At 42.0% G+C, this 13,768-nt stretch overlaps 1 protein-coding gene across 2 annotated transcripts in view; it reads left to right on the top strand.

The window, feature by feature from the left end:
* Nucleotides 1-13,768, top strand: part of KIF16B (kinesin family member 16B) — a 397,632-nt gene that overhangs the window by 176,493 nt on the left and 207,371 nt on the right. For both annotated transcript variants that reach the window (XM_049870024.1, XM_049870023.1), the window contains exons 16-17: nt 11,828-11,910; nt 12,449-12,537. In XM_049870024.1, coding sequence (XP_049725981.1) covers nt 11,828-11,910; nt 12,449-12,537 — 172 coding nt within the window. The remainder of the gene's footprint in view (nt 1-11,827; nt 11,911-12,448; nt 12,538-13,768) is intronic.

Raw genomic sequence — 13,768 nt, 5'->3', positions numbered from 1 at the left:
ATGAGTTGGAATCGACTCGATGGCAATGGGTTTTGTTTTCTGGAGCCTGGTACAAAGAAAATTTCCTCTTCCTCTTTCTTGAGTTCTTCCAAAATAAAAGCATGGGATAGATACCACTGGATTTAGTCATGCTCTTCAGCTGACGTGTTCTCTGAAGCTTAGTTCTCCTCACTCCTTGTTGTATGATTCGGCTTGCCAGAGAAGAAAGAGTGACTTTGACCGTGGTGTCTTGTTCAAAAAACTTGAGCTCTTCTTGGTAGAATCTAAGGTCCCAGATGTTTCCCTTTTTTTTTCTTTCCCATATACTTAATATGATTATTAAAATGGTTATAAAAATCAAGTGCATTATAATTTAAAACTCTTTTCAACTTTTGTCTTGAAATTGCTGGGGACTATTTTCTCTTATTTAATTTTAATTTTATTTGGTTGTTGAGAATATATACAGCAAAACATACACCAATTTAACAGTTTCTAAGTGTACAGTTCACTGACATTGATTACATTATTCAAGTTGTGAAACCATTCTCACCCCCCTTTTCTGCATTGTTCCTCCCCTATTAACATACACTCGCTGCCCCATAAGGCTCTTATCTAAATCTTGCGAGTGGCTGATCTCCACTTAATTCCATATGAATAGTTCTTAAGAGAGTATATAATGCTCAAGGCAGACATTCTTTACTAGTTAAGCTAAATTATTGTTTAATTTTAAGAAGACTTCAAGGGGTATTTTTGGTTTAAGTTTAAATAGTTTAAGGCAGTAGTTTCAGGGGTTCATCTAGCCTCCATAGCTCTAGAAAATCGGGAGTCCTTGGGTATTTGAAATTCTTTTCTGTATTTTTCCCCTTTTGATCGGGATTCTTCTGTAGAATCTTTGATCAAAATGTTCAGTAATGGTAGCTGGGCACCATCCAGTTCTTCTGATCTCATGGCGGAGGAGGTATTTGGTCATGGAGGCGATTAGCCACACCTCCCATACCTTCCTCCTATTCCTTACTCTCCTTTCTCTGTTGCTCCATGCAAATAGAGACCAATTGTTGTGCCTTGGATGGCCATCTGCAAGCTTTAAGACCCCAGGCACTAAGCACCAAACTAGGAGGTGGAGCAGGAGCACGAAACATGTTATTAGGCCAGTTAACTGGGGTGTCACGTGAAACCGTGACCCTCAGCCTCCAAACCAAGGGACCAGATCCCATGCGGTGTTTGCGCATTAGTTGCCGCAGCAGCTACTCTTTTTTTTTGTCATTGTTGCAAATATTTCTATCATACGACTTTTGCCACCTAAACTTTTTACAGGTGTACAACTTATTGACAGCACTGCAGTCATCAGCCGTGCAACCCTACCTTAATCAATGTGATTTTTCCATCACCATAAGCTGAAGCTGGGTGTCCTGTAAGCGGTAGCCACCCCTCTTCTCGCTCTGTTCTGCCCCTGGTAACCACTAATAAGCTTTAGTCTCTCTGCGTTTGCCTTTTCTCGTCTTTTTACGTAAGTGAGGTCAGACAACACTTGGCCTTTTGTCTCTCTTATTATTTTCTTTTTGCTGCCGTATGTTATTTTAGAGCTGATGGTTGATCAATACAATTAATTTTTCTGTTCGTATCAGTGGACCCCTTTGGTCTTTTTGCACGTTTGGCAGATCCACTGAACATTTGTGTCTCTTTTTAGAAATATTGCAGAAACTGCATCTGGGGATTTCATACTTAGGCGTATCTGAATATGTTATGCTTGAACGCCAAAATGTATTTGCATCTATTCAAGCACTCAGAAACAAGGAGCAGGTGATTATCTGGGGAGTGGAGCTGAAAAGCCTTTGATAAAATTTTCATCTGCCAGAGGGCTGCTATGAGTTGTTCAGAAGCAAATTAAAAAAGAATTTTAGTGGAACTAGAAAGGGAAAGAAACCTTTCAGCAGGTTAGCCAAGGTATCCGGTTAGCAGAAGAGACCTTTAATGCACTAAAAAAGCCACCAGATATTATTGTCTCCCTCTCTCACTTCACCTAACTTACCCACGTTAAAGAGGGAAATTAATAATAGACATCTTACTCTGATTTTGGAAACCCTGGTGGCGTAGTGGTTAAGTGCTACGGCTGCTAACCAAAAGGTCGGCGCAGTTTGAATCCACCAGGTGCTCCTTGGAAACTCTATGGGACAGTTCTCCTCTGTCCTATAGGGTCGCTACGAGTCGGAATCGACTTGATGGCACTGGGTCTTTTTTTCGTTACTTTGATTTTAAGGTTTTTCTTATCAGTGAAACCAAATATTAACCAAAAAAAGTTTGACCCAAAGTGCTCTACAGCAGTGCGAATTTGTCTTTTCCTGCTAGAAAAGAGTAGTCAACAAAACCATTATTGCCTCTTTTAATGAAAAAGACTCTAGGCTCTTCTAATTTAAATCTCTTATTCTCATGGCTGCAGGTGGGCAGAGGTTTGTCTTAGGCTTGGTTCTCTAGGGGAGCAAAATCAGTGGTGAGTGTTCGTATATATATGTGTATATATATGTATGAATTTGTGTGTGTATATATATACGTAGGTATATATAAGATGCATCTATCAGTTTGTCATACAGTGGGGGCTTGTATGTTGCTGTGATGCTGGAAGCAATGCCATCGGGGTCACCCATGATGGATGGGTTTCAGCTGAGCTCCCAGTCTAAGACTAGGAAGAAGGACCCGGTGGTCTGCTTCTGAAAGGAATTAGTGAAAACCTTATGAATAGCAGCAGAATATTGTCTGATATAGTGCCAGAAGATGAGACTACGTCTCACATACTTTGGGTATGTTACCAGGAGGGATCAGTTCCTGGAGAAGTAAAGTAGAGGGTCAAGAAAAAGAGGAAACCCCTCAACGAGATGGATGGGTTGACACAGTGGCTGTAATAATGAGCTCAAGCATAGCAACAGTTGTCAGGCTGGTGCAAGACTGGGCAGTGTCTCAGTCTGTTGTGCACGGGGTTGCTATGAGTCGAAACCGAAACCAAACTCGTTGCCACTGAGTTGACTCTGACTCATAGCAACTGTATAGGACAGAGTAGAACTGCCCCATAGAGTTCCCAAGGAGCACCTGGTAGATTTGAACTACTGATCTTTTGGTTAGCAGCTGTAGCACTTAACCACTATGTCACCAGTGTTTCCATATATATGTATATATGTGTGTGTGTGTGTGTGTGTGTGAATATATATATATATATATACACACACACATACAAGAGAGAAAGAGAGATTGATCTGTCTCAAGACATGGCTCACGGAATTGTGGAGGCTGGCAAGTCCCAAATGCGTGGTTCAGACATCAGACTGGAGGCTTCTCCTGAGTCACATGGTTGTGTGGACTGATGAGCCCAATATCAGCAGGTCAGACATCAGGCTGCTGGCTCAAGTCCCAAGAATCGGAGGTCAGAGATTGACGAGCTGGATGCAGGATCCATAGAGCAAATTTTGCCAGAGCTTATATATATATATTGGACTGCTAAGCTACTTGAATCTACAGGTTTTTGTCTGTCTCCAGATTTGAGAAGTTTTCAGCCATTATTTGTTTAAGTATTCTTCATCACACCACTTATCCATTTGTTCTGGGACTCCATGAACAAAATTTCTGTGAATGTTAGCTCTTTTGGTATTGTCGCATAGGTTAATACATGTTATTCCATGGATGTTAAATATTTTGGTATTGTTCCATAGGTCCCTGAGGCTCTGTTTATTAATTTTTATTGTTTGGTAAACTTCTAGCAAAGATTGGATAATTTCACTGGTTCTGTCTTCAAGTTCACTGACTCTTTTTCTCTGGCATATTCATTCTGTTGTTGAGACCATCCAGTGAGTTTTTTTTTGTTGTTGTATTGTTCTGTCTTAAAATTTGATTCTTCTTTATATCTCTTCTTTGTTGAAACTTTATCTTTCAATTTGTTTCAAAAGTGTTATTCCATGTGGGAACATTTTTGTAATAACTAAAGTCTTTATCAGGTAATTTCAACATCTCTATCATCTTGGCATTAGCATCGGTTGATTGTTTTTTTTCCATGCAAGTTGAAATTCTCCTGGTTCTTCTTATGCTGAGTAATTGCATTGTATTCTGGACATTTTGAACTTTATGTTATGAGACTCTGGGTCTTGTTTAAATCCTATGGAAAATTTTGATATTTTTGTTTTAGCGGGCAATTGACCTGCTTGGATTCAGGCCATAAGTTACAATCAGCTTTCCGTGGTTTGTGGTTCCAATGCCAGCTCAGTTTTCAGAGCCTTTGCAGTGCTAGTCCAGTCATTTCCATGTGTGTACTGCCTAATGGCCAGTCTGGCACCCAGGTAGTGGTCTCTGAGGTCACTTTCCTGAATTTCTTTACCATCTCCCAAGTATTGTCAGGTTCTTTGGATATGCTGTTTTCTGTCCTCTGGCTAGAAATCTGGAATTTTGTTTACTGCTCTGTGTACTTCCAACTCCCACGTTCGGGCAAGCAGTGAGAGAACAGAGAGAGGGGAAAAAAAAAGGTAGTAAGGGCCTGCCTCACCCTCTTGGGACCCCAGATCCTCTGATCAGAAAGGGATGTTCTGTGCCTTGTAGCTTTAGGCATCGGTAAGCTCTCTGCTGCTGCCACTGTTGCTGCCAGGAGACCCGTTGCCCACTCCTTGAACCTGAACTAGAGGGCTTCTCCTGGAGTTCACTATATCTGCATTAATGTCCACTTTTGCATTCCTCCTTAGTCCCAACCAGGGAACACTGGAGGAAAAAGAAATGGTAAATTCACCATCAGTTCAGTGGTGCTTCAGTTTCTGGAATTTTTCAATCTGTGTGCTACTGTTTACTTTTTAGGGCTCTGAAACAACAGCTCCACGTATCCTTTCAGGCTGTAGCCGCATTCAGTGGGTGAGACAGGGTGGAGTGTATATACCCAGAACTGGAACTCTTCCCATAGGGTGGCTTTAGAGTGCTGAGAAAGGAAACATTTACCCAAAGCTGAATTCTCAAGAGCAAGAATGTATTTGTCGTGATGGTGTATGGTGAAAAAATGACTTAGATATCCTTTGACCAGAGTATATAGTGAAGAAATATCTAGAGAATGGGAGTGTGGGAAGATAGTGTGGGAAGTAGTAGTAGAAGACAAAGGCTGGTGAATCATGGGCAAGTTTATAGGGCTTTTCAATCCCATACGGGTCCCATGAATTTTTGTGAAAGGTAGAAGGGAGTCGGTGACCACCATGCAGTAGATGAGTAACGTGGACACAGAGATGAAGGACAGTAAAGCATTTGTGTGACCCAAAGGGAGACTGTAGACTAGCAGTAACAAAAAGGGATTGACGGAGGTGAGAGACTGCTGGAGCTTAGGGTGAAGGGAGGCATTTTGTGAGAAATATTCAACCTCCTATCAGCAGCTTGGAACATGTGGGAGGCTGGAAATGAACAGTTGAGATTGTTATTGACAGAGAATAAGCATTATTGTTCATAACAAAGAATATGGACCAGTGGGGTGAATTGAAAGAAAGTTACTAATACCAAGACCAGTTAGCATAATGGCTTGCTTTCTGTACCTTAGTATTTATAATTTTACTATCTACTGCCTTGAATTGCTCTCTAATTATTTCATATGGTTTCTACATTTTTTCTTCAGAAGGACAGGACCTGTTCCATGTAATTGTTTTGTACCTCTCAAAAGGCTTTAAGAAAAAATAAAATCAGCCTCCCACGCCCCGTACATACTCAGCCAGTACACACATTTGGGCAAGTAATTCTTCATGGATTGGCTGGAAACCTCAATAGCAAAGACTGAAGATCAATTTGCTTTATTCTCCAGAGTCCCAGAATCTAAGTTGGTAGGAGTAAACAGAAATTTAAGTGATTTATCTAAAGCAGGAAATCTTCAATCCATATTTGAACTGTAAGCATTAAAAAGGAAGAGACAAAACCCGTGTGCCTTTTTGGCAAGATGTGAGCACATTTATATCATTTGCAAATGTCAGCTGGTGATCTGATGGCATGCTTTGCTACTGACACCTGATACCTCTGATGAGAGCACATTACCAAGCCATCAACCCCAAGCCATGTTTCCTGTTTTATTAGTGTAGTATTTATATGAAGCTGAGTCAGCTATAAGAGCTCTGATGGTACAGTGGTTAAGTGCTGAGCTGCTAACTGAAAGGTCAGCGGTTCAAACCCGTGAGCTGCTCTGCAGGAAAAAGGTGCGGCAGTCTGCTTCTATAAAGATTTACAGCCTTGGAAACCTATGGGGCAGTTCTGCTCTGTCATACGGGGTCACTATGAGTCAAAATCAATTGGACAGCAGTGAGTGCTTTTTTTTGTTTGTTTGTTAGAAGTCAGCTGTGGATGTTAGGGAGGAACCCTGCTTGCACAGTGGTTAATAGCTCCACTGCTCACTGGAAAGATCCGTGGTTCAAACCCACCAGCTGCTCCATGGGAGAAAGATATGGCAGTCTGCTTCTGAACAGATTTAAAGCCTTGGAGACTCTTTGGGGAAGTTCTCCCCTGTCCTGTAGGGTTGCTGTGAGTCAGAATCGACTCGATGGCAAAGGGTTTGTTTTGTTTTTTTCTTTATAGATGTTAGAGAACTTTCTTAACCACCACAAGTACTTTGTCAGATGTTGATTTTCCATGTCTAGCTGCTCACAGCCACTTTTAAGATATAGAAAAAATTACTATAATTCGTGTGTTCTAAATACTAAAGTCTATGTCTTGGCGGTAGATCGCCAGGCCTTTCTTCCTGGTCTGTCTTAGTCTGGAACCTCTGTTGAAACCTGTCCACCATAGGTGACACTACTCGTATCGAAATACTGGTGGCATAGCTTCCAACATCACAGCAACAAACATTCCACCACAGTACAACAAACTGACAGGTAGTGGAAATTAGACTTTATCAGGTCATTAAAACGGTGCCATCATCATAGTTTTACTTTATCTTCGTGTAAGTCACAGTGGTTGCAACAGTGGGCTCAAGCGTAACAACAATTGTGAGGACAGCACAGGACCAGACAGTGTTTTGTTCTGTTGTAAGTAGAGTTGGAATCGATTCAGCGGCACTTGACAACAGTCAGTATTTTGAAGACATTTAGGTCGAATGAAAATTATCCCCGCACCAAACATAAACAAGTTTCTTTGTGCTTAAATCAGGCAATGGTAAAAACTTTACCATGCTGTTGTTGTTAGGCGCCGTCAAGTCGGTTCCGACTCATAGCGACCCTGTGTACCACAGGAGAAAACACTGCCCAGTCCTGTGCCATCCTTAAAATTGTTGTTATGCTTGAGTCTATTGTTGCAGCCAATGTGTCAGTCCATCTTGTTGAGGGTCTTCCTCTCTTCTACTGACCCTGTACTTTACCAAGCGTAATGTCCTTCTCCAGGGACTGATCCCCCCTGACAACATGTCCAAAGTACGTAAGATGCAGTCTCTCCATCCTTGCTTCTAAGGAGCATTCTGGTTGTACTTCTTCCAAGACAGATTTGTTTGTTCTTTTGGCACGCCATGATATTCAGTATTCTTCACCAACACCACAATTCAAAGGTGTCAATTTTTTTTCGGCCTTCCTTATTCATTGTCCAGCTTTCACATGCATATGATATGATTGAAAATACCATGGCTTGGGTCAGGCGCACCTTAGTCTTCAACGTGACATCTTTGTTCTTCAACACTTTAAAGAACTCATTTGAAGCAGATTTACCCAACACGATGTGTCTTTTGACTTCTTGACTGGTGCTTCCATGCCTGTTGATTTTGGATCCAAGTAAAATGAAATCCTTGACAACTTCAGTCAGTCTTTTCTGTGTTTATCATGATGTTGCTTGTTGGTCCAGTTGTGAAGATTTTTGTTTTCGTTATGTTGAGGTGCAATCCATACTGAAGGCTGTGGTCTTTGATCTTCATTAGTAAGTGCTTCAAGTCCTCTTCACTTTGAGCAAGCAAGGTTGTGTCATCTGCATAATGCAGTTTGTTAATGAGTCTTCCTCCAATCCTGATGCCCCGTTCTTCTTCATATAGTCCAGCTTCTCAGATTATTTGCTCAGCATACAGATTGAATAGGTATGGTGAAAGGATACAACTCTGATGTACACCTTTTCTGACTTTAAACCAATCAGTATCCCCTTGTTCTGTCTGAACAACTGCTTCTTGATCTATGTAAAGGTTCCTCATGAGCACAATTAAGTGTTTTGGAATTCCCATTCTTCTCAATGTTATCCATAATCTGTTTTGATCCACACCGTCAGATATCTTTGCATAGTCAGTAAAACACAGGTAAACATCCTTCTGGTATTCTCTGCTTTCAGCCAGTATCCCTCTGACATCAGCAATGATAGCCCTGGTTCCACGTCCTCTTCTGAATGCGGCCTGAATTTCCGGCAGTTCCTTGTCGATATACTGCTGCAGCTGCTTTTGAATGATCTTCAGTAAAATTTTGTTTGCGTGTGATATTAATAGTATTGTTCTATAATTTCTGCATTTGGTTGGATCACCTTTCTTGGGAATAGGTATAAATATGGATCTCTTCCAGTTGGTTGACCAGGAAGCTGTCTTCCAAATTTCTTGGCATAGACGAGTGAGCACTTCCAGTGCTGCATCCGTTTATTGAAACACCTCAATTGATGTTCCATCAATTCCTGGAGTTTTGTTTTTCTGCAGTGCCTTCAGTGCACCTTGGACTTCTTCCTTCAGTACCATTGGTGCCTGATCATATGCTACCTCTTGAAATGGTTGAACGTCGACTGATTCTTTTTGTTATAATGACCCTGTATTTCTTCCACCTTTTGTTCATGGTTCCTGCGTCGTTTAATATTTTCCCTGTAGAATCCTTCACTATTGCAACTTGAGGCTTGGATTTTTTCTTCAGTCCTTTCAGCTTGAGAAACACTGAGTGCATTCTTCCCCTTTGGTTTTCTATCTCCAGCTCTTTGCACATGTCATTATAATACTTTGTCCTCTGGAGCCGCCCTTTGAAATTTTCTGTTCAGTTCTTTTACTTCATCATTTCTTTCTTTTGCTTCAGCTGCTTGATGTTCGAGAGCAAGTTTCAGAGTCTTCTCTGACATCCGTCTTGGTCTTTTCTTTCTTTCTTGTTTTTTCAGTGACCTCTTGCTTTCTTCATGTATGATGTCCTTGATGTCATTCCACAACTCATCTGGTCCTCAGTCATTAGTGTTAAAGGTGTCAAATCTATTCTTTAAAAAAAAAAAATTCTTTAGATGGTCCTAAATTCAGGTGAGATATACTGAAGGTCATAGTTTGGCTCCCGTGGACTTGCTCTGATTTTCTTCAGTTTCAGCTTGTACTTGCATGTGAGCAATTGATGGTTTGTTCCACAGTCGGCCCCTGGCCTTGTTCTGAGTGACGATACTGAGCTGTTCCATCATCTCTTTCCACAGACGTTGATTTGATTTGTGTGTGTTCCATCTGGCGAGGTCCGTGTGTACAGTCCCCATTTATGTTGGTGAAAAAAGATATCTGCAGTAAAGAAGTTGTTAGTCTTGCAAAAGTCCATCATCTGATCTCCAGCATTGTTTCTGTCACCAAGGCCATGTTTTCCAACTACCGATCCTTCTGCTTTGTTTCCAAGAAACTTGTTTCTAAGTTTTGCATTTCAGTCACCCAGTAATTATCAATGCATCCTGATTGCATGTTCGATCAATTTCAGACTTCAGTTTCTTCATCTTTGGCGTTAGTGCTTGGTGTGTAAATTTGAATAATAGTCGTATTAACTGGTCTTCCTTGTAGCTATATAAAAACCCGGTGCCATCGAGTCGATTCCTACTCATAGCGACCCTATAGGACAGAGTAGAACTGCCCCACAGTTTCCAAGGAGTGCCTGGCAGATTCGAACTGCCAGCCCTTTGGTTAGCAGCTATAGCACTTAACCACTACGCCACCAGGGTGTCTTATCACTGACAGCGTTGTACTTCAGGATAGATCTTGAACTGTTCTTTTTGGTGATGAATGCTGCACCATTCCTCTTCAAGTTGTCATTCCTGGCATAGTGGACTACATGACTGTCCCATTCGAAATGGCCAATACCAGTCCATTTCAGCTCACTAGTGCCTAGGATATCGTTTATGCATTCCATTTCATTTTTGACGTTTTCCAATTTTCCTAGATTCATACTTCGTACATTCTAGGTTCCGATTATTAATGGATGTTTGCAGCTGTTTCTTCTCATTTTGCATCGTGGCACATCAGTAAATGAAGATCCCAAAAACTTGACTCCATCTGCATCGTTAAAGTTGACTCTACTTTAAGGAAGCAACTCTTCCCAAGTCATCTTTTGAGTGCCCTCCAATCTGGGGGGCTCACGTTACGGCACTATATCAGGCAGTGTTCCGCTGCTGTTCATAAGGTTTTCCGTGGCTAATTGTTTTGAGAAGTAGACTGCTGGGTCCTTCTTCCTAGTGTTTCTTAGTCTGGAAGCTCAGCTGAAACCTGTGCACGATGGGTGACCCTGCTGGTATCTGAATACCGGTGTATAGCTTCCAGCGTTACGGCAGCATGCTAGCCCCCACAGTATGACAAACTGACAGACACGTGGGGGTCACCACGCTACTTCACCCCAAATTTTCATTCAGTGTCGGCAGAGCTTCCCTCTCTGCCTACCCCATTGTAAATGACCGTGTCTCCTTCACTGCTCATGCTTTTGCAGCGTGTTTATGTTCCATCTGTGTGTGCATGCTCTGAAGTAATTAAAGTTCAGAATGAAGAACCCTGAAGCAGAAGTACGGGGGTCTCTTGTTTTATTGCCACAGTGTCCTCTCAGCTCACGTTACCTGAGACACGCGCGAGGAGCTCACTTTCTTCCAGGACATCCAGGCTGGCTTTGGACAGCTCTGACTGTAGAAAGTATTTGTCTGTCTTCCTGTGTCTGTCTGCCTGTCCATCCATCCGTGCATCTAATAGAGCTAAAAATTGCATTCCACCCCAGTGATTTTTTTTTATCCGTGTGATTGGTCCCCTGGGGTACTTACTTTGAATTCTTTGCTACTTGTGAAATTATGTTCTGAGTAATCAGGGCCCTAGTCAATAAAAAGGAGTCTTTCTTATGTATCTAATGTGGCCATCTAAATTTTAATAGAATTTTAACAAGAAGCAGTGTTTTCACATGGAATAGATACCCATTGCACGCACACAGTTTCTTTCTGATCAGACTCTGAGGGAGATGTTAGTAACAGCTACCTATACTCTTTGACAGTTTCACTGTCTTTCCTTTTGAAAGAAGTTTCTTGTGAGATTTCTGCCTTTATAGGCACTACTAAACATTCCTAAATTTGTCACTCTATACTTTGCTTGACATTATGACATTTCTTTGCAGAACTGGTTCCTTTTTTTTTTTTTTCTCTAAAACAATCAAAAGTCTAATTCTCCGTATATTAGTTTTACATCTCATAATACGTTCTAATGCCTAGAATCATCACTTCCGCCTCGGGTAATATTAGTAACGTGAAACTCAGATTCAAAAAAAAAATATTCGCAGATTTAAGGTAGACTGTATAAGCTGATTTCAGGGGTCTCTGGGTGGCGCAGAGAGTTAATGCACTCGGCTGCTAACTGAAAGGTGAGAGGTTTGAGTCCGCCCAGAAGCACATTGGGAGAAAGTCAAGGGGATATGTGTCCAAGAAACCGGCGACTAAAACCCGTAGGGAGCGCAGGTTTGCTCTGACACACCCAGGGTCGCCAGGGGTTGGAATCGACTCCATGGCAACTAGCTAAGGTGATTTTTGAGATGAAAGCTTTCCCTTATTATTATTTTATGATACACTGCAAATTACCTTTCAGTTATAGGATCCCGTGTTATGATGTCACCAGCTAACAAACCGTTCATTATTTCTCCCTGTCCTTGTGTGTTCTCAGGGGCTGTGATACTTTTGGGAAGAACCAACATGTTTCGCTTTAACCATCCCAAGGAAGCTGCCAAGCTCAGGGAGAAGAGGAAGGTGAGCGGCGTGAAGTGTCCAGATGGGAACCTCGTGGTGGAGTTGGCAGGCCGGGGCGTGGTCCCCGCGCTGTTCCGAACAGTTCCGTCTGGTGGAGTGCTTGAAAAATAGTTCTGTAAACTGGATTGATCCTAGGGGATTTGCTTCCCAGCAGATTATCGACAGATGTAGTGGGAAAGCAAATGAGTGAAGTCCAGAGTAGGCAAGTGATCTTCCAGCCCCAGAATACCAGGGCTCTGCTGTGCTTAGTTTAGGGTTTGGGTTGAGAAATATCCATAGCTTGGTGGTCGAGACAAATGTTTCCTGTTGGCAGGTCAGGGCCAAAGCCCCAGCAGACTACCTGCTGAGGAAACAAGTTAGGGAATGTCTCATATCCAAGCCCTGTGTTGACAACAACTGTCCCCCAGTTGTTTTGTGTTCTGATTAGGAGTGCATGCACCTCATTGCCCCTGTCCCTCCCAGTTCAAAACAGTGAGTCAAGAACACTGGCATTCTCTTGTCCACGACAGTAACACTGTGCCCTGTGCTCTGCTCCTAGAGCGGCCTTCTGTCCTCCTTGAGCTTATCCATGACCGACCTTTCCAAGTCCTGTGAGAACCTCTCAGCGGTCATGTTGTACAACCCAGGGTAAGTGAACAGCAGCAGCTCCTTCCCTTTGATTATTCCTGTTGAAGTGTGTCTTGTGCCAGCTACATTATAATCACTCAGTACAAACAAACTGCAATTGTGCCTCCTTTTCCAGTCAGCCACGGTCATTTTCAAGTTCCTTCCCAGTCTTCACTATATATGTACCTAATTTTATTTGGTTAAAATCACAGCTCGAATAAGATCTGTATTCTGATTAATAATAATAATAATAAGCATTAGTATAGGTTGTTGAAAGCTTCATTATCATTTTTATAACTGTTTAAAATTTGGAGTTGTCATTTTGATTATTCTTTGCCTTCTCCCTTTGGTTTATGCACTATAATATTATTTTATGGAGTACTTGTAATGACAGAGACAGCCTTGAGTCTTAGTATCAAGTAGCCCAGGGATTTACGTTCACTACTCCCAAACCCTGGGGCACCACTGAGGACACAGGCAGTCATTTTTTAAATGGACTTAATGGCCAAATGATCTTGGGTGGTCAGCTTAACTACTCAGGTCCTTGGTAGCTTCATTAGTAAAATGACAGTGACAATGAAAATGTCTGAAAGCAGGGAACTGGATGAAAGGACTTTCAGGGTCTCTTCCAGTTTTGTGAGGTGGCATAATTTTATCTTTTTTACTAGGAGAATCTGATGTAAAATAATAGAGATGAATCTACTAGCTGAGTAAGTGAAATGAAGCCAATACCAACAATGTCTTCTAGAACTGCCATTTATTTAGTAGTCACTGTGTACCAGTTACCGTGCTAAGCACCTCATGTTCATCAGCTCTTTGAATTCTCATAACAACCCTACCCCCACTTTACATAGTAAGAACTATGATATGAGGCCAGGTCTATGTGATTCCACTCCAACCATGTCCCAGCCCTGCTGCCGTCCAGGCTGGAGGCTGACTGAGACCTGTGGGCTGGCTCTACGCCTGTGGTCCCGAGCTCAGCACCTCTAATAAACACGGAGGCAGCACTCAGTGGCATTTGCTCCTTAAGCTCTGGTTTGTGGAAAGCAAATACCTGCAAGGAATTTCTTCATTATTGTTGAATTTTAAAAGTGGCAGGGACCTTCCATCGTATTCCTGAGTTCCTCATTTTATAAGGGAGCAAGCTTTGAGTTCCAGGTCCTCTACCTTGCTTAAACTACAAAAAAAAAAAAAAAAAAAACAAAACTAAATGCAAAGAACAGCCGGGCCACAGACTCCTGGGCCGTTCTTT

This window comes from Elephas maximus, chromosome 25 (genome assembly GCF_024166365.1).
Source record: "Elephas maximus indicus isolate mEleMax1 chromosome 25, mEleMax1 primary haplotype, whole genome shotgun sequence".
NCBI classification, from domain to species: Eukaryota; Metazoa; Chordata; class Mammalia; order Proboscidea; family Elephantidae; genus Elephas; species Elephas maximus.
This window is presented reverse-complemented; position numbering and strand designations above follow the sequence as displayed.